This window comes from Sus scrofa, chromosome 9, assembly GCF_000003025.6.
Source record: "Sus scrofa isolate TJ Tabasco breed Duroc chromosome 9, Sscrofa11.1, whole genome shotgun sequence".
NCBI lineage: Eukaryota > Metazoa > Chordata > Mammalia > Artiodactyla > Suidae > Sus > Sus scrofa.
In genome coordinates, this window is record NC_010451.4 from 105,464,203 (window position 1) to 105,491,203 (window position 27,001).

At 47.2% G+C, this 27,001-nt stretch overlaps 1 protein-coding gene across 17 annotated transcripts in view; it reads right to left on the reverse strand.

The window, feature by feature from the left end:
• ATXN7L1 (ataxin 7 like 1) overlaps nucleotides 412-27,001 on the reverse strand; it is a 461,024-nt gene continuing 434,434 nt past the window's right edge. For 11 of the 17 annotated variants that reach the window (XM_021063505.1, XM_021063504.1, XM_005667723.3 and 8 more), the window contains 6 exons: nucleotides 18,014-18,209; nucleotides 13,219-13,340; nucleotides 11,520-11,825; nucleotides 8,040-8,985; nucleotides 4,883-4,957; nucleotides 437-3,313 (listed from right to left, as the gene is read on the reverse strand). In XM_021063505.1, the coding sequence (XP_020919164.1) occupies nucleotides 3,272-3,313; nucleotides 4,883-4,957; nucleotides 8,040-8,985; nucleotides 11,520-11,825; nucleotides 13,219-13,340; nucleotides 18,014-18,209 (1,687 nt within the window). In that variant the 3' untranslated portion in view covers nucleotides 437-3,271. Of the gene's footprint in view, nucleotides 3,314-4,882; nucleotides 4,958-8,039; nucleotides 8,986-11,519; nucleotides 11,826-13,218; nucleotides 13,341-18,013; nucleotides 18,210-27,001 lie in introns of all 17 variants that reach the window. The other 6 variants (XM_021063511.1, XM_021063512.1, XM_005667724.3 and 3 more) reach the window with 5 other exon arrangements.

The following is a 27,001-nucleotide window of genomic DNA, read 5'->3' on the forward strand; positions in this document are numbered from 1 at the left end:
AAATATGGATCGTAGAAAAGAAACCCACTCCACAAGTGTGGCATTTGTTTAGAATGTTCGGACATGCTTTCTTCAAAATTCTTCTGGAAAAGGTTCTAAAATCGGTAGTAGGAAAGGACAAATGAGCAGGTGCAAATTCTCGTCTGTGCAACAACAGTTATTGAATATACCCCATGACTGACCAGCTACGTAAAACCCACAGAGTTTTGTTAAAGTGCCATGGGCCGACAGCATAACAAAATAGAAGGTGTAAATAGAAAATTTCTTTTTTTTCCTTTTTTAAAACAAGGGTTCACTGAGAATCAGCAATAATAGAATATGCCGTATAAACTATTCTCTACAAAGGTTGATCAGCATTATTTACAATTGGTACATTGATACAAAAGAAGGCATACAAGTTATCCAAGTCGCTTTTTTTTTTTTTTTTTTTTTTATGGCTGACAGGTCTATGCATTGCGTTACGCTTAACAACCAGAGCTTTCGAGCCTCTATGGCTGGCGACAAGTCATGAGATCTTCAGGCAGATGAGGGTGTGTGCAGTCAAGGGGCTGGGAGAGAGGGCTGAGTTGGGGGTGCAGAACAGAAGTACCCGAAGGATACCCCCCTAATAATAATGCTTTATAGGCTGGTCCAGTTGAACTCCATTCAAACAAACCAAAAGAAAACCTTTTATTTGCATTCCATTTTTCAAGCTGTGAGTTTTGGATGACATCATTATAAAGTAAACCTGTAGTTGACTGTGAAGGAAGAAACACCGTGGGCTTTCCCTTTTTGCTCAGTTTTCCAGAAATGTCCTCACCTTGGTCAGAGCCAGTCTTTCACCAAGTAAGCAGCATTCAGTGGGGAGCCTCTTTAATCCAGCTTGCAACTCAAGATGTAGAGAGCTGAAATGTTTAAGATCCATTGAATTGCTCCTTTAGTCCCTGTCGAGACAGCATTTCTCAGAAGCAGCCACTTAATCTCTCAACCTTTGTTTTCCCTCTTTGAGTGTAAGAGTTTATAAATCAGAGGGTTATTTTGTTGCTGAGATTTTGTTTGTTTGTTTGTTTTTACTCCTGCAAGTATGACAATGCAAAATAAATTATAAAAAAAAAGACTTCTAAAACCGAACAAGACGAAAATTGTGCAAAAATAACAAAGATATGTACATACTTTTCAGTCTGAAGAAATGTACAATAAAAACATAATTCAAAGAACATTTTAAAAATATAAACATTGCTTCAACTTTCCTAAGTTTCATATTGTTTCTGAAACTATTCTGGTCAGTTAGCTCTGTAATATAGTAAAACATAAATTATTACAAAATTAACACTATAAAAATTTACTTTAAGAATATTTTCTAAACTTTTTTTTCAAAGGGTCTAACCTTGTTTATAATTTCTTAAACATTTATAAGTCTTAAAATCTGCCTTAACCTTTTTTTTTTAAAGAAAAAGTAATAATCTTCCCTTCAATTTGTAGTCTCTTTTTCCCAAGATGGAAATAAACCAGCATATAAGTGCACTTTTAACACTGTAGAAATAAAAATGAAATCATCTGAACTAATGTCCTAGTACCTAATATCAACTCCTGATTTTTAAAAAAAAATCTTCATTTTATATTAAAAATTTTAGTAATCCTATTAAGAAACACTGTCAGTGCAATTCCATTGATGCAAATCACTCCGTTTGCCTCCCATCTTCAAAAAATCCGATCATATGGTAAAATTGAATAGTAGTCTGATCTTTGGGTTTGGGGGGAATGGGAAAGAAGAGGAAAACTTCAGGGTGGGGATGAGGGTTTACATCCAGCTGCGAAACTGGCATTCATTTCTGACTTAGGGCTGAAGTAAAACCTCCTAGTATCTCTACCTTTACACTAAGTGACATGATTCGTAGCACAGAAAAACCTATGAGACGTCATGAATTCCTTTCCTGATTAGGATTCCCAATTAGAGCTTATGGTATTGTTGTTTCTTTCAAAACTCCAGTGTGAACAGTTTTATAGCTGCAAGCCTCCAGCTGCTCCCTTCGGAATCTTGCACATGGCTCTTCTCCAGAAGCAGTGGTCTTACCTTCCTGGGGTGGCTGGATCGGGGTGGGAGCCTCTCACAACCTAGCATGAGCGGATCTAGGGATGTGCTGAGTCCACAGGGCCCTGTGGCCCAGAGCACGGAGGTGGAGGTGGAGGTCGGGGGTGGGGGGTGAGGGTGGGGGTGGGGATGGGGGATGGGGGGGAGGCCAGTGTTTATTCCCACTGGGGCTTTGGCAGTTAACCTTTTACAGCGACTTTTCCCCAGGCCCTTCCTTCTGGCCTTGCCTTTTCTCCTCTTGCTTAGCCCAGGGGGCACCCTGCCTCCTCCTGAGTGACTTCTTGGGGTCTCGTACCCTCTTCCCTGGAATTCCTTCCCTGTGGCTCGCTCGGCTAAGCGCCCTCGTACACGGTGCCTCGGAAGGGATTTTGCAGCCTGGATGCCTTACACATCAGATTAACCCAGTCACTCAGTCCCTACCATCTTTTGAGGCTATCTTCCTGTCACCTCCCAGGCTGGTTCCCGTCCCTGTCCCTGACCCCGCACATCCTCTCCGAGCTACACAACTGGGCAGTGGTACTGAGGAAGCCCCATCATTAAATGACCACTATTTTCAAATTTGCTTACAGCATCGGGCTCCTCCTGCTGTGCTAGGCAGCCTAGAAACCTGGTGAGGGCACTCAGCCCACCTCCAGCTCTCTGCTCCCCAATCACAGGCTGCTCCCCCGGCAAAGCCCCTCCCCCAGCACACTATCTAAAGGGAAGCTTGGGAGAGCTTGCTCCTCGAATGGCCAGTGGGGACCTAGAGAGTAACAGGTAGGAGGGGATGGAAGAGATAGGTGGGAAAGGACAAGGAAGGGAGCACTGCATGTGCTCAAGTTCAAGAGTTTCAGATGATGTAACCAGGAATGGACATTCTGCAATGTCTGCTCCTATGGTTGGAGCGAAAGGATGCAGCAGCAGCATCAGAAGCTAGGAGTGACCCCAAACTTGGAAGAAGGTATACACGTGGCAAATGAAAGAACGGAAACAAAACACTGGTATTTTTTTTCTGTAAATCTCAAAATCACGTTCTTTTGCCTTTTTCCTCAAAATTAAAAATTGGTCAATTAAAAAAAAGAAGAAAAAAGGCTAGAGCCACAGGCAGGACGCAGGAAACAGACTCTCCCCACTGCCCACTTCCCTCCCTCCTCCAGCCTATGCCTCCTAGGGTGGGGTCCGGTGGCCAGGCATTGGTTTGGAAGTGGCTTCATAGTCTTGTTATGGAAGAGTCCTTATCCTGCCCGTTCTGTTTGTGGTCTTCTAGGAAAGAAAAGAAAAGCTTGTTTCAAAAACATACATGTGGGATTATCCAAGAGAATATAAGAAGGGAGCCTCAGTTTCCTCATCTATAATAAAAAAGGATGCCATCCTACCTCCTGCATTTGGCAAAAGGTAGCCTTGGTGAGCAAACAAGGTGATGGATGGACTCTGTAAATGGAAGGTGGCCACAAAGATCCTAGCTGTGGAGGAAAATGCAGGGACAAACCCCGGGGATTCACGGGGCTCCTTTCCAGGACAGAGGACCGGAATAACTGAGCTGTCTTGGTTTTTCCCACTATTTGTTCATCTTTTCCTATCCAACCCACAGACAGCATGGAGAATTACCTAAGGAAGAAGTATAGTGCTGGGTCAGGCAGGCAGGCTTTGGACATGGAGGTTTTGGTTCAAGTTCCTCTATCTTCATCTATAAAATGAGACTAACCATTTTGTTCCCAACCCAATCAGGTTGTTAAAAGGTGCAAGCATATGGAATGTATGTGAGGCAGAGCACAGCACCTGCAGAAAAAGGGCTCAACAAATGGCAGGTGTTGCTATTATCATTCTGTGAGGTTAGGCTGGCTGCCGGTGGTGGGGGTTCACAGCAGGTGTGCTGGGACCTCTGGGCCATTGCACAGGTGCCTGCTAAGGGTCAAAGCGGAGTCTCCGGGCACACCCAGCAACCCGTGCAGGAGGCCTGTTGTACACAAACTGCTGGAGCCCCTCCCCCACATGAAGCACAGAAGATGGGCTGCAAGTGTTGTGGTGCAAACGGGGCCACAGTGACTCCAAATGGTGGTGACACACTCCCCGATCTGGGGATGCAAAACTGTTCCCTGTACCCTTCACCCAAACTCTACCCAAGATCTGTGGGGTAACTCCAAAGGCCAAAGTGTAGACAAACCACACTGTAATAGCTCTATACGTAGAACACACACAACCCCACTCCCCACCCTCCCTGGCCTGCTCCAGATGTGCATACATACACTCCACTGGAGAAAAGCACTTCTACATCAGCTGTTTTCACACCTCAAGTTTATAAAAACTCCTACATCTACCCTGAAGAGTCCCACCAGGAGACCACATCCTGAATGGTAGCTACTGCTCCCCAGAGGCCTTGAGAAAGCACTGACAGATGTGTGCCGGGAGCAAGGCCCTTCAGTCAACAGCAGCATCATTCATTTGCACAATAACCTTAGGAGGTAGGTACCCATTTTGCCATTTAACAGGTGAAAAAATAGACTCAGAGAAGTGCTCTGCTTAGCATACAGCTGCTAATAATCACGGCGATACTCGTGTGTTATAGCTTAGGAATTTTGTAGAGGCTTCAATGTCAATAAATGAACTTAATCCTCACAAAAGCCACATGAGACGGGGCTATGAGCCCCATTTTCTAGGTGAGGAACCTGAAGCACAGGGAAGTAACTTGCCCATGGGCACACGGCTTATTACTAGCAGGCCTGGCTTTGGGCACCTTAACTGGAGATGAGATTTAAGCCAGGGTCTGACCCCAACGGCCACATTCTTTCCACCTGCTGATGACTTTATGGACTTTTGCCCCCAGTAACTTACCTGTCGGCTGTGTCCTGGGCTGGATATGCTTGAAGGACTGGATTGCGACAAAGCTAGGCTGCTGCTTTTCCCAACCTGAAAGATACCAGTGAAGCCCTGCTCAAACATAAGAGCCAGCTTGGGAGAGACGCACTGATGCCAGGCGTCGCACGGAGAGGAGGCAGGTGCTCAGTACCGCCCTTGCTCTCCTCCCGTTGTGTGGAACTTGTGTTTCTACCTTAAATGGCAGAGAAAATGAATATGCTTCAGGGGGCCTCGATAATGCCCCTCTCATCCCCGGAGGAAAGCAGAATGGAGGGGAACTTTACTTTTTTTTGCTGAGCCCGCTGTGTGCGTTAGTTCCCAGGGCCACAGATCCTACCTGGGCAGCATCTGAGCCACAGCAGTGACTCCTACTTGTGCTTCCCAGATGCTCAGACGGCAAGATTCAGGGAGGAGGACCAGCATTTCCACCTGGGACTGCAGTCCCAGACCCACCTCGCCTCAAGCCCAGACTCCCTCGGACCAGCTGGGAATTAAATGCCCATCTCCCCAGTCTCCCCAGCACACTCCTTGCTGTTTCTAAGGAAAACAGTAAAAGATGGCACTGGACTTCCCCTTTCGGTGGGAGCCGGAGCTCTGGTCCTCCTAGGACCGCCGTCACAGGGTAGGGGAGTGTGGCCATTGGGCTCCTCCCCTTTCTCGTGATTGACCTGAGCTCCCAGTGGGCTGGGTCCTCAGGGGAGCCTGTTTGCGCTCAGGCAGCTCCTAAAAAGAGCTCATCCTGTATGTCAGTTCGCCTTCGCATAGACACCTGCCTTACATTCCCAGTCTTGGTTTCTGTTGCTGTGAGCTGCAGCCACCGGCCTCCACCACAGCCACAGCAAGGCTGGCTCCTTAACCTGGCCAGGGATGGAACATGCCTCCTCATGGATACTAGTCGGGTTCCTTAACCACTGAGCCACGAGGGAACTCCCCTTTCTGTTCCACTTAATATCTCTATGGCATATTTTGGCCTTACACCTACCAGATACAATTAAATAGATCCCCAATTGGCCCCCGTATCATGTTTATCTTGAATTTCTCAACCTCAAGCCGTGCCTCTCCCAGTCTCCCAGCAGAATCAACACAGATTCCAAAGGTCTTTCCCTAACACCAGGAAATCACCGGTGGTGACCCTGGATCAAGCCTTTTCTTAATGGCCTGGTGATAAGCACCAGGGTATCACCTGCACTGGAGAACCAATACTGACTAGATCCAAGGCAGTTGTTCAGTGCATCAGCCTTTCTGGTTTCCTTCCCGATGTGCACTCTCTGCTGGAGGCTTGTCTGCTCCTTTCGCCACTGGTTTTGACTAACTCATCTTGTTTACTAAACATTTCATATGATCCTCAGACCAAAGAATCAACGGTGCCACATTCACTCGATACAGAAGATGGAGGTTAAAAGCCCAAACTCCAGAGCCAACGTGCCTGGGTATAAATTCCAGCTCTATTATTTACTCGCTGTGTGACTTTGAGCACATTGCTTAATCTTCCTGTGCCTCAGTTTTACTCAACTGTAAAATGGGGATAATAACAGGTGAAGATTAAATGAATACATCAAGTGCTTGGAACAGAGTCCCTCCCACAAGCTGTTAGAACGTCATCAAAAATGGGGGTGACTCAGGAGTTCCCATTGTGGCTCAGTGGTTAACGAATCTGACTAGGAACCATGAGGTTGTGGGTTCGATCGTTTGGCCTTGCTCAGTGGGTTAAGGATCCAGCATTGCCGTGAGCTGTGTGAAAGTCACAGATGTGGCTTGGATCCTGCGTTGCTGTGGCTCTGGCGTAGGCTGGCAGCTACAGTTCTGATTCGACCCCTAGCCTGGGAGCCTCCATATGCCGAGGGTGTGGCCCTAGAAAAGACCAAAAAAAAAAAAAAAGTGACTCTAGAGCTTTGCTGCTCAGGGTATGACCTGCACACCAGTTCAAAGGCACTGCCTGGGAGGCTGTTAGAAATGCAGACTCTCAGACTCCACCCCAGACCTGCTACCTTAGAATCTTTTCTTTATCCCTCAATGATTCAAGTGTATTCAAGTTTAAGAAGCCCTGGCTCTGCCTTCCACCTTGGGACCCAGAGGTGGCACCAACCAGCAGTTTAGTCTCAGGTGGGTCCCTGTGGGTGCTGGCCGCCCTCCCCTGCATCCCTGGAACTAAAGATGTGTGTGAGTGCCCCAGCCCTGATGAGAGGACCTATGTAGCCCCCACCCATGGCTCAGCCTTGGCCTCGGGCTGCAGTTTGTCTGGCCCTTGAGATCCCAACTTGCTGTTTCTTGAGTGTTTACCTGTGCTTTGTGAATCCCCCTCAAAAATGTTCTCTTCAGGAGGTTTTCACAAGGCTCACACAAAGATGATGCAAACATGAAAATATCTTTTTAACAACTGCCTGTCATCTCCCCAAAGGCTTCCTCCCCAGATGGGGCTGGGCTTGGTTCCGGTCTGGCCCACTGAATTCTGTGACTGTTAACCTGGGACTGCAGCTACAGTCTGTCCGTGCTGTCCTGGCTTGTCCTTCCCTGCCCCCGTCCTCTTCTCTTCATTCAGAGGGCACCCGCATGGGACAGGTTTCCTAAGCAGCTTCCCCAGCCTGAGAGGAAGACTCGAGGATGAAAACAGAGCTCAAGGGAAAGAAACATGTGTTCCTGGACCACATCACATTCTCCCAGACCCCCTTGCACCCACCCTCCTCTTTGTAGGAAGGAAAAGTGGACCTGGGTCATCAGATCATCTGCCTGGGTCTCAGGTTCTTCCTAAGGGGGTGCCAATGAGCAGATAAAAATGCTTGGCAATAGACCTCTTCAATAAGATGGTCCTCAGAACTCCAGATGTGCAAGAGAGTGGGGTGGGGGACCTGGAATCTCTCTGCCTTGGTTTCTACATTTGTAAAGTGGTGATTACACCTGCACCAACTGTGCTGGGTTGCTGTGACACTTATATAGGACTTAGAACAGTGCCTCGCTTGTGGTGGGTTAAATAAACTACTCTCAGAGCAGAGGGTGGAATTGCCCACGGGGAGAATGAGGATGGGACCCAGGCTTGTGTTACCTGTCTGGGCTAAGCGGGGGTGGGGGGGTGGGGGCACTGCCTGGCCCCCCTCCCCCCGGTGCCAGGAGGCTCCTGGAAGGATGAGTCCCTTACCTGCCGAGAGGAGGTGCTGTTAATGGGATCGGGCACCGGTGCGAGAAGGCTGGGCGGGTTCTTTCTGTGAACGCTATTCATTCCAGGCATTTTAGTGATTTTACAGGCTTTGCTACTAGAGCTCGAGTTCTTACGCTTTTTTCCTTCTGATTTGTCAAAAGAGAGGGGCAGAGAAGACACGGCATTGTGTGAGGCCAGAGAGAGGTCCCCTGCAAGGGAGGGCACAGAGAGGGGACAGGAGTCACTGCTGCCGCCCACCGAGCCCACGTGTCTCACTAGGTCCGCGGGGCCGCCGGGCAGCGAGGTCCGTCCTGAGGGCTCCAGTTTGGCACTGAGTGGGCTCACCCCATTGTTTGAGTTGTGCACAGACAGACTGTTATAGGGAGGGGCCGCCTGATAGGAGTTCAAAGCTGAACTGGCATTCAAGACACAGTTCTTTTTGTGGGGCCCTGATAATGGGGACGAGAGGGGTGTCTGCAGGGATAATGAGGAGGAGGAGGAGGAGGAGGAAGTCGAAGACTGCGGCTTCCTCTTTTTGTTACTTGGAGACTCGTCGCTACGGGCGGACAGGTCTTTGACTTTTGAGGATTTGCTGGTTTTGGTTTTGGATGGCTTGTGGGATGGGGAAGGGATGACGGCTGGTATCGGGGACACGGCAGATGGGGCCTTGAAGGTTGAGTCCATGATGCTGAGGGTTGCGGCCACATGAGGGAAAGCTGTGGTGTGTGACATGAGGGCGCTCGGGTCCGGCGATGTCACAAAAGCTGCATTTGAGAGCATGGCTGATGTCATTATGTAAGAAGAGGTGAGTCTCGAGCTGATGGGAGCTGAAGGAAGATACACAGCACTGGGGTTGCTGAAAGGCTGTAAAACGGATGCTGGAACGGGGGTAGTGATGTGGGCTGCTGGCGAGGGCATGGGGCTATCTGCCGCAGGAGGGATCTTCCTAAACATGAGAGAAGAGTGAAAGAGAAACAGTGAGAAATAGGCTTGGCATTGCTCCAGAAGCTCGATTAAGCGTGAGCATCAGGGCTACAGAGAAAACCCTAGCGGAACCAGACTATGGAAAATGAAGCCTTGAAGGATGGCAAAATCTGAATTATGGCCCTTCCCTATGGTTCCCCCCATTGCAACATCCAGCAACCCAGTTTTAATCACTTTCAGGTTTTCAGATCCTTTGCTCCATGCTTGGCTACTGGATAATGACTGGTTTGGGTTCATGAATAAAAGGCGAATGTTATTTAGAATATAAATTTCCCCAACAGTATTCCCCTCCGTTTTTTTCCCCTTGGTAGTGATGAGGGTGGTTTTTAATGAGAAGTGATCATTTCACACCTAGGCCCTGGCTTGAAGGAAGAAGTGTGAGGATGGGGCTTTGCCGCCTACACGCGAGGGCCAGGTGGTCCCCCTGCACCCCTGCAGCCTCTGCCCGCCACCTCTCAGGGCCTCCTGGCCCCTCCTGTACCCTGCTCCCCAGCCTGCTCTTGGCTGGAAGCATCCTGGGAATCACCCCTCTCCGCATGGCCCAGTGTCCTCCTGCGTTTGAGACCTGCAGCCCTGGTTTACCCTGTGGAGACGCATTTCCACGTCAGCTCATGGCTGCGGGCTCTGTTTTTTCCCTCTTTGCTTCACTCTGCCCCAGCTCTCACTAAGGAGCTCTCACTGGGGTGTGGCTGCCCTTCAACAGGTCTTCCTGTCCTGGTGTTAGGAAGGGGGAGGGTGGAAGAATGGGGACCCTCATGTATCCAGAGAAGGGGATCCGGAATGTCTAGCCTGTTCTGAAGATAAATACAGGAGAACGTACGCATGAGGCGGGGGGGGGGGGTCTTCCTGAAAGCAGGGGGCGACCTGGGAGTCACGTCTGGCTCCTAAGGTCTGTGGGGCCCAGGCCAGCAGCAGGTGGACGGGCCTGCTGGGCCTCCCTGCACACTCACTCTTCTCACTGGTGCTGGAAAGAAACAGCTTCCACTTTCAAACCATGGCCTGGGTTGATGTTGCTGCTACTCTGGGGATGGAGAGGAGCATGGGGGCCTCAGTGTCACTGTGTCCCTGACTTTTCGGGAAGGGATACTGGCCTCAAGAGTCAGGCGAGTATCTTCAAACTGGCTCCTTCTGGTCTCTCACTTTCCTTCCTGCTCCCCGTGTCCCCTGGACATCATTTCCAGTGTAGCTGGGGCTCCCTCGACATTAGAAACTAGCTCTGCTCCCTGGAAAGCAGCACTTGAAGGCGGGCAGGTGTGAGATGGGGCCTCCCTTCTCCCCGTGGAGGCCCCCTCGCTGCTGCATATCAGGACGAGGCCGGGAGCCCTGGAAAGAGGCGCCACTGAGGAAGAAACACCTCCTTGGCGCTGCTCTCTCTGAGGGTTCAGTTTTCTGTCTGTGATTTGGTGTCGCCTATGGCTTCCATCTCTAGGGCAGAATCGAGAGGAATCCTTGAATATACAAAAGCGCAGCGTCCTTGAAAACATCCGACTGAAGAGCTCAAATATAGGAGAAAAATGTTGCCAAACCCAGTGTGGCCGTGATAGTGTTTGAAAATCTATTTCCTCTCAAGCCTGAAGAAGGTAAAAGATCCTGTCAACGCTAAACAAGGGCTCCATTAGTACTTGTTGCAATGAATGAATGACTGACTGACTGGATGGATGGATGGATGGATGGGTGGGGTGGTGGATGGATGAGCAGGTGAACTCTCAGCAGCAACATAACTATGCATGCCGGGCAAGGACTCCCATGAATCAGACCGGAGAGGTCTAAACATGCCCTTGGAACTGTCTGGCACAGCACACAACCCCTTCCTAACAGCACCAGGGCCCATTTCTCAGAGCGTGGGGTGTCAGCACACCGCGCCGTCTCTGCTGGCGGATGCCTCCTGTGCTTCTACAGGCATCCCGCTCAATCTTTCCTTGACTCAAGTTTCCCATTGGCTGAAGCACGGATAGAAATCCATGTGGGCAGAGGTTTGGCAGTTACTTGTAATGGAAAGTTATTTACAAATACCAGATGGCTCATTTAGAGAGGACCCTAATGGACGAACTTAAGGTCTACTCTGTCCCGATTTGTTAATTTCCCATTTAATGGTATAAATTCAGGCTTCGGCTTACGCTGACCAGTAGAGCTGAAGTCCTCGGTGTGTCCTGGCTGACACTCAGCACTGGGAGGGGTGCTGTTTGTCTGCATGCTGTGGACTGCTTTCCTTTCTCTCCCTGCTCATCGTAAGTGAGGGGAGAAGGGGCAAGGGAGAAGCAGGGTGAGGGGTATATGGCAGCTCACTGTCTCTGAGAACCCCTTCCCCCGTGCTAGACAGTTACTGTGTTTTTCTAGGTGCCAAATGGCAGTGGATTTCAGCGTGGAGGGCTGTGTCCCAGTTTAAGCTTTGCACGCCGGCCTAGGGAAGTCCCACACAAAAGCCCACAGATGCGAATAAATTACTGACAGTGCCCATCCTCCCCTGCCAGCTGGCATGGACATCCAGATGCTGACCTGGCTGAAAGAGAATACTGTGCTGGCGTCTCCTGATGCAGAGTTAAATGCTTGTTAAAGAAAAAAGAGTCTTGGCCGTTCCTTTTCTTCCTAATGTCTTCCACGCCCCCATCGGCTGCCATCCCTCCAGGTTCGGGCCCGTCGGGGCCTGGGGTTTGGGCAGCGAGGTTGAGAGGGCAGCGGGGTGCTACGCTCTCCAGAGTTGACACCCAGGCAGCCCCAATGTTGCTCAGTGACAGCAGATTGGTTAGGCAAGTCCTGAAAAGGGGGGAGGGACCTGATGCCCTGGGGCTCGGGTTTCTGTGCCTGAGGAGGAAAGGAATATGGAGCTTGAGCCGACAGGACACCAGGCAGCGAAATACAGATCAACACATTCCTTCCACGTGTCCAGGGGTTACAATTCCACAACACAGGAGAGCAAAGCGCTGCGGGGTCACCAGGGCTGGCGGCCACGTTGGGGGCACGCGCACAGAAGGCTAAGTCACCAAGTGACTGGGAACACGGTAACCCCACAGGCAGCCGGCTGGCGGCTTCTGAGAAAGGACACAGGGTTGATGGCAGGGTGCCGTTTAGACACACTGGGCAGTCACTTCAGTGAGAAGAAATGCTAAGCTTCTCTTGTGGCCCTTTCCGACTTCACAGGACGTGTCAACGGGTCGTCCTAAGTCCACCACGAGGGCTTACTGCAGGCTCAGGGGAACTTACTTCTACAAGTGCTGGAAGTTCTTTGAGCATCGTGGTGAATAGAGCCTGAGGTGCCATCACTGCCTGGGAGAGGGCAGGTTTTGAATACTGTTTCCACCCTACCCCACCCTCCCGTCTTGGGACAATGTTTTCCTGGACTGCACTGAGCAGCATGAGGGGCTGAGTGTTGGCTTTCCTGGACCATCGAGGCCTAGAGCTGAGGGGTCCACAATGCTATGGATATGTTATTGTAGGAGCTGACCTTGGCAGGAGTGGGGGCTGGGGACTGCCAGGGGGGCGGCCTGGTGTTATCAAGTGGCTGGAATGGCGGATCCTTATGTGCTGTGGTTGGAGTGGGTCTAGCCTGTCATTCTGCACAATAGCCTTTCCCAAAGTCAAGACAGCCTTTTCCTTTTTATAAATCCACCACAACGTTAACACATCAGGAGGTGTTGGAGGATAAAAGGGCCGAGGGGAAATGGGATGTAAGCTGGGGTTAGGATTGACAGAAGTACGTGGGAAGGGCCAAAGACAAGCTTAACCAACTTCACAACATGGCCCAGGATCTGCCCTGTTGGCCGCTGCATGTATTTTTTCCCCCGGGACATTAAGCCATCATAAATTGTTCCGTCACCATTATGAAATTTTTCGTATGGACATCGTAGCGTTCACATTACAGACAGAAGCATATTCTCAATATCCTTAGATGCTTTCAGGCATAGCAACAAGGCCCTTGGATGCCGTTAAATAAACGAGGTCTTATCTAATACCTTTTCATTTATCGAGAATATTAGCAACCCCAAAGTGACCTCCAGAGAAGACAAAACATACAGTATATCCTACACGTCTCTGTAAAACTATGGGCGAGCCACAAAGAGGGGCTGACATTTAAGAATTAATCACGAACCCCAATTTCAGAATCATTTTGTTCAATGGAAAGCCAGCCAGAGACATTCATTTAGAAAGTTGGGGTTCAGATCTCAGACCTCATATTGCACAAAAACCGCTCACTTACTTCCACATCTGTGAATTCAAGTGTTTTTCTACCATGGAGTTTAGTGCGAATCGAAAACGATCCCATCTTCTGTCAAACACATAGTACCCTCGTCCCATGAGGCGACTCCCGAATGAGCAAAACTGTGAGGGAAAAAGAAACATTTTAATTTTGATTACAGGTTAATACGCTAATATCAGCCATACGGAGAAAAATAAAATTTGCATAAAAACACACAGGGGTACAATTTTCTTCAAAATAAAGAAGCAAATAGTACCAAAGCCAAAATATTTCTGTGGTGCTTCTGTTTGAGCGCCTAGTTTTTTTTTTTTTTTTTTTTTTTTTTGTCTTTTTGCCTTTTCTAGGGCCGCTCCCTTGGCATATGGAGGTGCCCAGGTTAGGGGTCTAATCGGAGCTGCAGCCCATGGTCTACGCCAGAGCCACAGCAACGTGGGATCTGAGCTGCGTTTGCGACCTACACCACAGCTCACAGCAATGACGGATCCTTAGCCCACTGAGCAAGGCCAGGGATTGAACCCGTAACCTCATGGTTCCTAGTCAGATTCGTTAACCACTGAGCCATGACGGGAACTCCAAGCTCCTAGATTTTTTTATAGAACCTCCCAGGATGACTCAACAATAGTGACATTCAGTCTTCAGTGGCACTGAGGGCTACCCTCTCTGTACTTGGGATTGAGCCAGCCTTGTTGGTTGGGGAAAAAAAAAAAACGCCAAACCAACAGCAACCAGCAGTCAGGGCAAGATCTTGGCACCAGGGGCTTGTCACATGTACCATCTTCTGAAAGAAGCTGGTGGCTCCTTGCCTCTCATCAGGAAGCTGCTGGTTCTAATGTTCACCTGCCAGTGGGCCATACTTTCCTATCTGTGGTCCACAGAGCCACTTCACCGCCAACTTGGCTAAACTCCGTCCTTTCCAGGTGCTAACCTCATATCCCCTCCCATCAGCACTTGCAGGCTCTGCCCTGGGACACACCACTGCCTCCAAGCTCACGCTCATACCATTCCCTCGGCCAGCCATCCCCTGCCCTCTTTGCTCAGCCCATTCTAATTCTCCACTCTCTCAGGGCCCTAATTAAGACTCTCAGGTCTGGAGTTCCCTGGTGGCTCAGTGGGTTAAGGATCCATTGTTGTCACTGCTGTGTCCCGGGTCATTGCTGAGGCACGGGTTTGATCCCTGGCCTGGGAACTTCTGCATGCCCCAAGTGGGACCAGAAAATGAAAAACAAACAAACAAACAAGCAAAACCCTCTCATTTCCAGTGGCTGAGTCACCTTACTACTCTGAACTCCCAGAAACACCTAGACGTACCTCACTACATTTCACCTGAGAATCACTTCATAATTTGGAATGTTTCTGTGCCTGTCTTGATGATTATAAATGTATACAGGTCAGGGACCCCATTCTCTTCTTCTTCTTCCTCAATGTGAGGATAGTAGAGATTTAGGCTGGATGGATTACAGAGATAAGGTTGCACAAAGTGTTTAGTGCAAACTATCACACTTAAAGCATAGAGCTGAAATATGAGCACTTAGACGTTTAATAAACGTCAGTTGATAATGTTGTTAAGACAACCAGAAGGCCAGCAGACAGAAATGCAAGAAGTGGCCTCTGAGAAGGTGACATTTGGCTGGTCAGAGCTTAGGCGAGTCTAAAATGACACTATAACTCAAATGCAGCTTCTCCCCTCCTCCAGGCCTCTCCCAGCAGCTCCCTGGCCTCCATCCCAGACACAGTGCTGGGTTGGCATTCATTCCACAAACCCTTCCTGGAACCAGCCTTTGGAACAGTTCTGAGGAGGAAATGCAAGACCTTCCCTTTGTTTTGTTTCTGCTTAGGTTCTGGGGGGGAGTATGCATTAAAATCTTGCCGCCCATCAAATCTGGTACTCCCGATGAAAAACTCTTTTCTGCACTTTCACATTAAGTGCTTCCTGGCCAAGTAAGAAACCATAGAAAGGGAGTTCTCCCACGTGGAGGCTGGTGCCCAGCAAAATGTGGAAGCGGGGCCAGGTCAGGCATCTTTTCCTTCTTCATATCCTTGCTACAAACACTTTAAACAAACCTTCGTTTAAAAAAAATGATTTAGTGTATCAATTGGCCATGAGAAAAAGGACAAAGCAAAGAAACAAATCCATGGCCTTTCCATTCAAATCAGCCAAACATTAAAGCACACAAATCTGCCAGGACCAGAGTTGAGCTAATCCACTGTAGCCTGGCAGTTTGTCATTTGGACAAAGATCTTGATGTGCTCCAGCGTCTGGCCTTCTGGCAGAGCCTGGGCTCACTTTCAGACTTGGAAGCTCGAGACCCCTTACTGTCTGCACTGCCTCTGCCTCTAATTCAATATAGATGCAAGGCTCAGAGCCCCAAGAGGCTCCTGTCCTTGGTCGCCTATGATGTCCCAGGCAGGGCTATAGACTCTCATTGCGGTGGCCACTGGGGCAGACCCCAGTGGTTGTCAATCTCATCGACTGCCACCCCACTCCCAGCTCTCCCTGCCTTTTCCTTGTTCACAGAACCACATGTCCTTTCTGATTTCTGACATGGAACAGTGAGCAGGAAAGGTGGGTCTCTTTCCAGAACTTTGCAATGAATTCATGGCTGGCTTCATCCTGTTACTACAACCCCATCTTTCTCTGCCACTGATGGGCATAGGGGTGGGCACATGACCTACTTCTGTTTAGATGGAAGGGAAGGTCTACTGGGCGGGGCTATATATGTAGGAAGATCTTCCTCCCTAAGAAATGATATAAGATTGCATCTTAGAAGAAGACCCCTTTGTTTGTCCCGTCCTCCCTTTGTAAAGGCCAACCACTGGGTGAGGATGTGATACTGGAGTCGGAGCTGTGCATGAAAGGGGAAGAGGGCTGCAGAGACTCTCCCTCAGCAACAGGACAGTGTGGAGATGCTGAACCAAGCCTGGAACCACTTGCCACTAGGCTGCTTGTTATATGAGACAAGTAAATGACCCAAGTGAAGATATGGGATGAGTTGTTTTCTATCGCTGGCAGTCAAAGGTACTCCTGATTGTCCCTATTTCTATCTGGCCCAGAAGCAAAGTCTCAGGCTGTTGGTGAAGTACATGGCACCATCCTCCCCAGAAATAGGAAGTGAATTTTGCCTTCAAAATCACACTGATAGAAGGGAGGAAGGACCCTATCATGATGCAGGGCTGATTTCCATGCGATCCAAGGACAAAACTCATCTTACAAGGCTCATGCTGGGACCAGAGCAAACTGGCTATGGGGTCCCTCGTTCCTGGTCTCTCTGAATTTGGCTCTATGACGGGAGCACTAGGCATTCCCTTCTTCTTTTTTTAAAAAATAATATATCGCTTTTATTGATTGATTGATCGATTGGCTGCACCCAACTTCCACGTGGAAGTTCCTGGGCCAGGGATGGAACCCATGCCATAGCAGTGACCAGAGCTGCTGCAGAGACAACGCCGGATCCTCAACCAGCTGTGCCACAAGGGCACCCCTAGGCATTCCCTTCTCAAGTGTTTGTCAGGCGAACATGAACAGGCCTCGAGCTCACGCCTTCTTTTACTTCCCATCTTGGTTTTGTGACCTTCTGAATTGTTAAAGTGGGCTCTTTCAAGGCACTGGGAAGAAAGTGACCTTTTCTTTAATCAGCAATCACGCTGACATGAAATGCTTCCTCCTTTCCTACACACACGCAGACCCACACACACTCAGTTCTGGTGCCATACGCTCACATCTACTAATAACAATAAAACTCAGAACCAACAGGGGAGGAAACCAGCCAGGGCTGGCACCTGGCACATTGCTCAGACAGACGGTTTCCAAAGCAGGTGAGCTAGACTAACTCTTGAGATCAGAGGCTCTGCTCTTAGACGGGCAAGGCAGGAAGGTCAGCTCCCCAGTGCTCTCGTATAAACACCAATGTTGCTTCAAGGTGGACCACAGACACTCAGGTGTTTAAAGGACTATAATCAGCTAGGAGCCTTTACCTTTCCTTCGGGATTTTCTTTTTTTAAAAAAATTTTATGGCTGCACTCAGAGCATATGGAAATTGCTGGGCCAGAGACTGAATCTGAGCCACAGCTGCAACCTATGCTGTAGCTGTAGAAATGCAAGATGCTTAACTCATTGTGCTGGGCTGGGGATTAAACCTGTACTTCCAAAGTGACCTGAGACACTGCAGTCAGATTTTTAACTCATGGCAGCAGCACTCCTTTATTTATTTTAATTTTATTTTGGCCGTCCCTAGGCACATGGAGTTCCCAGGCTAGGGATCAGATATGAGCCACAGTTGTAACCTAAGGTGCAGCAGTGGCAACACTGGATCCTTTAACCCACTGTGCTGGGCCAGGGATTAAACCTACATCCTGGCACTGAAGAGATGCTACTGATACTGTTGTGTCAGAGTGGGAACTCTTCCTTTGTGATTTTCAATGGGATTTCTAAGTCAATTACTCAACTTCGGGGTAAGTTCCTTCCCTTTCTTTTTTCTTTTTATGGCCACACCTGTGGTACATGGAACAAATCAGAGCTGTGGCTGGAGCCTATGCCACAGCCCCAGATCTGAGCTTCACTGAGACCTATGCTGCAGCTTGCGGCAACACTGGATCCTTAACCCACTGAGTGAGGCCAGGGATCAAACCCACATCCTCATGGATACTAGTCAGGTTCTTAACCTGCTGAGCCACAACAAGAACCACCAGGGAAGTGTCCTGGAGGCCTTCTTATGAAGGATGCTGTCGGATACAATCACCTAAATACCACAAAGCATAGGGAAAAAAAATGCCTGGACAGAAATGGAAGGTGGCCTACCGCGAGAGGTCTGGGGTGGTGGGTGGAGAAATGACAGTCTAATAACTTCTCAGCTTCGTCGGCTCCGTCCATCTCCCCTTCATCACTCGACAGTCGGCTGGCGAGGTCACCTCCAACTAGGGGCAGAGAGGGTTCCGGAGTGTAGCCACTGTGATTTGAAGATGTGCTGCTGCTTATGCTATTTGCAGATGATGGTCTACGGGCAGGAGAGAGAGAACAGAATAAACTTTCCTGTGGGAACAAGACCTACCCAGTTTGACAGGGCTTGGAAGGTAGACCAGTTAGCCTTCCTGACAGATCAGGGAAGGCGGGTCAATGTCACATTTGCACAAGGGAAAAATTTGGGCTGAGAGGGTTAGCAGTGGCCAGCTCTCTACTGTGATCAGGTGGAGCTGAGGCTCTGCCTTCCCTGGATTTGAGTACCCGAGAAAACGCCACCGATGTATGCGGGATAGAAAAAACAGCAATGCGACAGAGAGTTAGTTAACCTTAAAATGGGTCTTCTATGAATTCAGTTATGATTCATTCATTTGCGTGTAAATAATTTATACTTGTCCTGTAGTTGCTTCTCTTTGAAAGTGGACCCTGATGGGAAAATCAACCAGGTAAACAAGTTCAGGTCAATCAATAAAATATCAGTGATGACAAAAGACTTCCCTACAAACCTAGCTACTAAACTCTGGCTTTGTGAAATTGTTATCACACTAGCATGAAAACATGTTTTGTCCCAGCAATGGGGATACAAGTTCCTTACCCCACAGTCAAGCCTGTTTCTTCCTATCAAGTCGTAAGTAGTTTAATTGTATCTTCTGAGGATGAAGGCTTTCATTTAGTTTTTGACAAGCCGCTAGACCCATGGGCTGGCATGCTTGACTCAACAGTAGGTGTTGAGGTCTTATGTTTCTCAGTGAGGGGATGAATGAATTCCATGTGTATTAACAAGACAACATATCTCATTTCAATTATGGCTAAGCTGATAGAAAGGCAGTGTCACGCTAAGAGGTAGTACTGATACTTCCTGAGCAGTAAAAAACAAAACTAAAGAAATATCCACTTCAGTAGAAGAGTTAGAGTAAGGAGAATGGTCAAAGTTAATTGTTAGTTGTTTTTACTGCTTATCCACTTTCTTTTTTTTTTTTGGCCATGCCTGTGATATGTGGAGGTTCCCCAGCCAGGGGTCAAATGCATGCCACAGCAGTGATCTAAGCCGCTGCAGTGACAACGTCAGATCCCTAACCCACTGAACCACCAGGGAACTCTCTACTGCTTCTCCACTTTCACCAGGTGATTGATTAGGGAGAAAAAGAAGTTTTGGAGAGAAAAAAATTAGGATCTTAAAAAAAAAGATTTTCTGCTTTGAAAGTTGCATCTTCAAGTACATGAAGCAGCCCTGCTCATATGTCTCTCTTCTCCCTCATTTTCACCCTGGATTCTTTGTCATTTCTTCTTCTTCTTCTTTTTTTTTTTTTTTTTTTTTGCTTTTTAGGGCTGTACCCTTGGCATATGGAGGTTCCAGGCTAGGGGTCTAATCGGAGCTACACCACAGCCAAAGCAACACCAGATCTGAGGCACATCTGCGACCTACACCACAGCTCATAGCAACGCCAGATCCTTAACCCACTCAGTGAGGCCAGGGAGCCCAAAGCCTCATGGTTCCTAGCTGGATTCATTTTCACTGTGCCATGACGGGACGCCTGTCATTTCTTTCTTAGCTGTTAAATACCTGAGTTCAAATCAGATCTCCAAAGCGTAGACATGTAAAAACAAAGCCACAAAGGCAGAAACAACCCACATGTCCATCAATAGATGAATGGACAAAATGAGGTGTATTCATACAAATGAATATTAGTTAAGTCTTAAAAAGGAAGGAAGTTCCGAGGCACGCTACAATCAGGATAAACCTTTAAGATGGTATGCTAAGTGAAATAAGCCAGTCACAAAGGACAAATGTTGTATGATCCCACTTATATGAGGTACCTAGAATAGTCAAATTCATAGAGGCAGAGAGGAGAACAGTAACTACCAGGTGCTGGTGGTGACGGTTACACCACAATGTGAATGTACTTAATGCCACTGAACCATACCCTTGGAAATGATTAAAGTGATAAATTTCATGTATGTGCATGATGCCATTAAAAAAAGAAGCCCTCACAAGACCCCACAAATAAGGCCACAGGTAGTTTTCCAGTGTCATTACAAGAACTCTGTTGCTACGACAATTTACTACTGACTAGAAACTTCCCATCCTTAAGAAACAAAGAGGCCATCATTCCACCGGTTAAAAGTCTACAGTCCAGAGAACACACCTCCCCAGGTATACTTCTTGCTCTGCTGGGTGAGAAGGGGCAACAGCCCTATTGTCTTTACAGCTGAAGACTCAAACAATGAAACAATTTTGATAACACCATAAAATATAAAGAAAGGAAACAGCCTTCATAATCCTGCCACCAAGATCAAGCGCTACGACTCTTTTTTTTTGGCCGTACCTACAGCATGCACAAGTTCCTGGGCCAGGGCTTGAACCTGAGCCACTGCAGTGACAATGCCAAGTCCTTACCCACTAGGCCAACAGGGAAGTCTCAAGTGCTACTACTGATCTGATTTACATCCTTCCAGACCTCTTTAGTGTGCATACACAGGCACATGCATTTTTAAGCAAGAACCAGATCATACTGCACATACTACTATGCTTTTTTTTTCTTAACCTAGTGATGTAGAAATCTTTCCATTATAGAAATATGTCTTTTTTTTTTTTTTTTGGTCTTTTTGCCATTTCTCGGGCCGCTCCCGCATCATATGGAGGTTCCCAGGCTATGGGTCTAATTGGAGCTGTAGCTGCCAGCCTACACCAGAGCCACAGCAACGCGGGATCCGAGCTGCGTCTGCGACCTACACCACAGCTCATGGCAACGCCAGATCCTTAACCCACTGAGCAAGGCCAGGGATCGAATCCCGTCGTTCCTAGTGGGATTCGTTAAGCACTGCACCATGATGGGAACTCCAGTCTAATTTTTAATACTCCCCAGTACAGTATTCCATAGTATGGACATACCATAATTTACCTAATGAGTCTAGCGATGGACAAGTTGAGTCCATACTTTCTAGTAGGCTCCTTTTGAAGCCTTCTCCACCATGACAGGACCTCCCTAGATTGCAGGAGATAAAAGTGAGCCAGATTTTGTTAAGTGTGATAACAGTATCATGGTTATAAAGGAAAAGATCTTGACCTTCTAAAGATGCATTTGGAAATCTTTAGAGGTGAAATGCCAAGATATCTGCAATTTACTTCAAAACATGTCATCAAAAATTGTAGATGAAGTCAAAACAATGGCAAAATATTAACAGTATAACAGTTAAAACCAGGTATGAAGGTGTTCATTGTATTAGTCTCTCTACTTTTCTTTACATGGGAAAACTGCATAATAAAAAGTAAAAAAAAAAAAAAAGAAAAAAGAAAAAGAAAGAATGTGAGCTGGTAGTATAGGTGTGTATAAGAAAGTGGCTGAAGAACTTACTGTAAATGGGGCAGATGGAATGAGCACAGCTCTCCTCTCTCTCCCAAAATGTTATTAAAATCATAGTAAAGGAATAAAAAAGGCATTAGCCCCAAATAACAAAGAGATCAACAGAGCTATGGTGATATTATGGTGATGACTTCCCAGCCTCCATTTAACCCCTCAACTGATAACGGGACTCTCATTCATCTTGTAATGACTGGTTTGGAAAGAGCATGGGAAATAAAATAAAATGTATTTTGGAGGGTGGGTACTTCTGCAAAGATTTTTCTCACTTCTTCTTTCTTTTTTTTTTTTTTTAAGGGCTACGCCCACGGCATATGGAAGAGTTCCCAGGATGGGGGTTAAATCGGAGCTACAGCTGCTAGCCTATGCCATAGCCACAGCAACACTGGATCCGAGTTACCTCTGCAACTTATACCACAGCTCATGGCAATGCTGAATCCCCTACCCACTGAGCAAGGCCAGGGACTGAACCCACAACCTCATGGATACTAGTTAGATTTGTTTCCACTGTGCCACAAAGGGAACTCCAGATTTTTCTCACTTTCTATTATAAAGAGATACAAGCACAGCAGAGGAAACTGTAAACAAAACGAAAAGACAACTCGCGGAATGAGAGAAAATATTTGCAAGTGAAATGACCAACAGGGGATTAATCTCCAAAATATACAAATAACTCATGCAGCTCAATATCAATAAGAAACAAACAACCCAATCAAAAAATGGGCAGAAGATCTAAATAGACATTTCTCCAAAGAAGACATACAGATGGCCAAAAAGCACATGAAAAGTTACTCAACGTCTCTAATTATTAGAGAAATGCAAATTAAAGTACAATGAGGTATCACCTCACATCAGTCAGATGGCCATCATTAAAAAAGTCTACAAATAATAAAAGCTGGAGAAGACGTGGAGAAAAGGATACGTCTACACTGTTGGTAGGAATGGAAATGGTTCAAATACTATGGAGAACAGTATGGAGGTTCCTTAAAAAACTAAAAATAGAGCTACCATATGATCTAGCAAGTCCCACTTCTGGGCAAATATCAGGAGGAAACCATAATTTGAAAAGATATATGCACCCCACTTTTCTTTATAGCACTGTTTATAATAGCCAAGACATGGAAGCAACCTAAATGTTCATCCACAGAGGAGTGGATCAAGATGTGGTTCATATGCACAATGGAATATTACTCAGCCACAAAAAGAATGAAATAATGCCATTTGCAGCACCACCTAGAGATTATCATACTACGTAAAGTCAGTCAGAAAGAGAAAGACAAATATCCTATTACTTACATGTAGAATCTTATTTATAAAAATGATGTGGGAGCTCCCTTCGTGGTGCAGTGGTAATGAACATGACTAGTATCCATGAAGTTGCAGGTTCAATCCCTGGTCTCGCTCAGTGGGTTCAAGATCTGGCATTGCTGTAAGCAGTGGTGTGGATCACAGACATGGGCTCAGACCCCAAGTTTCTATGGCTGTGGTGTAGGCTGGCAGCTATAGCTCTGACTGGACTCCTAGCCTGGGAACTTCCATATGCTTCGGGTACAGCCCTAAAAAGACAAAAAGACCAAAAAAAAAAAAAAAAAAAGGAAATGAACTTATTTACAAAATAGAAGCAGACTCACAGATTTTAAAAACATACTTATGGTCACCAAAGGGGAAAGAGAGGGGGAGGGATAAATTAGGAGTTTGGAGTTAACATACACATGCTACTAAACATAAAATAGTTAATCAACAAGGACCCACTGTATAGCACAGGGAACACTACTCAATATTCTGTAATAATCTATATGGGAAAACAATCTGAAAAAGAATGAATGTATATATACGTGTAATTGAATCACTTTTCTATACACCTGAAACTAATACAACATTATAAAACAATTATACTCCAAAAATTTTTTAAAAATAAATAAATAGGAGAGACACAAGGAAAAGCTGTGTCTTCATCTGGATCATGTTTTTTTTTCCTGGAAATACTACAGCCATTCCAAGATTTTGGAGATGAAGCCAAAAGACCAAAAAAGGATGGAATAAAAGAAGGGCGGGGAAGAGGCGTAACCTCTGACCATTGAGGATGGCTGCCCTTTCACTTCTAGGCTTCTGGTCACCAGTGGTAAGAAATTTCCTAAGTAACTGGAGTGTTTAGTAAGCAAGCTTTTCTGCTACTTGCACCTGAAGTGTCCCAACAGATGCAAGTGTGAACAAAAAGGTTTTAACACATTTTAAGAACAGACTGTGGCTGAGACTGTTAACTGCTGGGAAAGGGGCTCACCTTCCACGGAACCTCGAGAAGCAGGGCACCTGGAGCTGCAAAGGTCATGGGTAATGTGAGGACTAAACATAATGGGAGAGGTGAAAGTCTCAGTATGTGGTAGCTGGACCCACAGTCATCACTGCTACCTCACACAGCTGGAGGACTTGCTCTTGCCCCACCAGCCCTCTCCCCCTCCAATCAACTTGCCAAAAGTGAAACCGAACCAGAGAGATTCTAGACATGGGGCTTGGCAGAGACCAGAAGGGGGTGCCCAGGGGTAGAAACTGGGGGACTGTGGGCTGTCCCTGGTCAGATCCTCAGCTGGCACTCCCAGAATGCCCACTGCCAGGCACATCAGCAGGCAGGGTTCTTCCCTTGGGGAACCGATAGGCCCCAGAGAAAAGGCTTCCACATCCTGCCTTTGGGAATCCTCTAACACAAGGCCGATTGGTGACGTGATGACCATTTGGCTGACTGTCCTGCACATAGACCTCCATCAGCCTGCTAGAGCTTTTCCTCAAATGTGAATGGTCGGGGGCCAACAAACTTTCCTGCAAAGCTGACCAACCAAACATCAAATGCATGAACACATACCTGAAAACAAACCTAGCGGGAGATGAAGATTAGAAAGGAAAAGAGGAAAAACTAAGAAAGCCGTCTTCAAAGCTGTTAGAATGGTAACATCTCTATAAAAGACAGTATCTTATAGGATATTTTAAGAAACCATTAGGTAAAAAGAATCAGATCCTAAAATTTAATACATCAGCGATAAATTATTTAATATACAGTTTTGAAGGTAAAGTGAAATATCTGGTAAGAAAGTGGAACAAGAGATTGAGAGACATAGGAGAAAAGAGATAAGAGAATGAAAAGACCAGAACAAAAGGTCCAACATGCAATGAATAGGAGGTTAAGAAAGAAAATCAAGATACCATGGGGAGAAAATTATTTAGTATGTAACATAGGAAAATATCCCAGAAACAGGCATCTCCAGATTGAAAGGATCCACTGCGTACCCAGCACAATGAACGAAAAAAGACCTACATCAAAGGGGATCGCTGAGAAATTTCAGAGCCCCATGCTTTAGGGATTAAAAGTGAAATCAAAATGATATTATACTTCTTAATAAAAACCTTCGATGCCAGAAGCCAATGGAAAAATTGTCTTCAAAATTCTGCAGGGCAATGATTTTCAAAATCCAGGTACATACTCAGAGAGAGTATCAATTAAGTGTGAGCATTGAAGAAACACATTTTCAGGTGTATAAGGACTCTAAAAATGGACCTCCCATGCACCTTCACAGGAAACTAGTGGAGAAGATAGTCCATCAAAATAAAGGAGCAAACTAACAGAGACGGCATCCAGGGGATCCAGGAAACAGGTGTCCTAACACGGAGAGGGTAAAGACAGTTCCAGAATGACAGCAGCTACTGATTTTCAGGCTCTTTCTATACTATTTGTTTTTTAAACTATGTGCCTATATTACTTTGATTTTAAAAAAAGAAGTTTCATTAAGACAAAAAAAATTAGGGAGTTCCCATTGTGGCTCAGCAGGAATGAACTCAACTAGTATCCATAAGGACATGGGTTTGATCCTTGGCCCTGATCACTGAGTTAAGGATCCAGCCTTGTCACGAGCTGTGGGGTAGGTCTCAGATGAGGCTTGGATCTGGTGTTGCTGTGGCTGTGGCGTAGATCAGCAGCTGCAGTTCCAATTCAACCCCTAACTTGGGAACTTCCGTGTGCCACATGTGCGGCCCTAAAAAGAAAAAAAAAAAAAAAAAAAGAAAGGAAAAAAAAAATAATAAGTTCCGGTTGCTAGACAAAAAAAGAGGACGTGATGGGAGAACCGTGGAGAATAAACATGAGCATGAATACGGTGAGTTCCGGAGCAGAATCAACTGGGAGCAAAGGCAGAAACACGGATGAGTGAAAGGCACATGAGAGCACATGCGCAGAGGAAGGAGCTCGGAATCTTCTCCTTTTCAGGCCCCTGTCACTCAGGAAGTAGGCACCATCCAGGCCCTGATGCTCTCAAGACCTCCCAGCTCTGATTGATGCCCTCCACAGTGGAACCTGGACGGGTAGAGGGTGCTGGCCCAGCCTGTGTCTTAGAAAAGCCAAGGCTTGGCAAGGACGATGGGGAATGGGGCAACCGGCCATGAGAAAGTGTGGAAAAAGTCTGGCAGAGAGTACTAAGTGGGCATCCAGCCTTTCTTCCTCAGCCCTGCATCACCCCTCCCCTCTCCACTTAGCAGTCTGATCTAAACACAGGGAGTGTGATGCTGGCTGATGGTCCTGGCCCACTTCTGCTGAGGGCAACTTCAAGTCCCTACCCCGACCACTTTGAGGAAGCACGAGCATCAGTAGAGCAATTTAGGGAAGAGAGTGCAAAGCAATTCACTTTGACCGAGTTCCTACTATGTGTAGACACGGGACGTACATTTTTTTTTTTTTTTTTTTTTGTCTTTTTGCTATTTCTTGGGCCGCTCCGTGGCATATGGAGGTTCCCAGGCTAGGGGTCCAATCGGAGCCATAGCCACCAGCCTACACCAGAGCCACAGCAACTCGGGATCCGAGCCGCGTCTGCAACCTACACCACAGCTCACGGCAACGCCGGATCGTCAACCCACTGAGCAAGGGCAGGGACCGAACCCGCAACCTCATGGTTCCTAGTCGGATTCGTTAACCACTGCGCCACGACGGGAACTCCCGGGATGTACATTTTCTTATCCAAGTTACTCACTGCATTAGATGTGTGTAACCATGACCTACCTTTCTCAGATGAGGACATCAGCTGCCAAACTAACAAGAGGTGGAAATGAGACTTGGCTCTGTCTGCTTGACTTCAAAAACCCCATCCCAACCCCAGTGGAGAAGTAGCTATAGAAAAAGCCCAGAGAGACAAACGTAGGCCCAGGAGAGAAATGGCTTCCAGTTTGGCAATGACATTATCAAACAAGTCACGAACTGAAGCTGCTTTCAGTCCAGGCTCATCTCTGCCCCTTTTCGGGTATCTAGGACCTTCTACCTCTCCCCACGCTGTCCTTATCAGTCTGAGATTCATTGGCATTCGCCACTTTATATTTTAGGGTGAGATGTGTGGGCATTAATGAGACAGAGGGGCATGTGCCCAGATCTTGTCAGCACTGGCCTCCACAGCCAACCTTTCCTCCTTCCCTCCTGGGGAACAGCCTGGCTGGT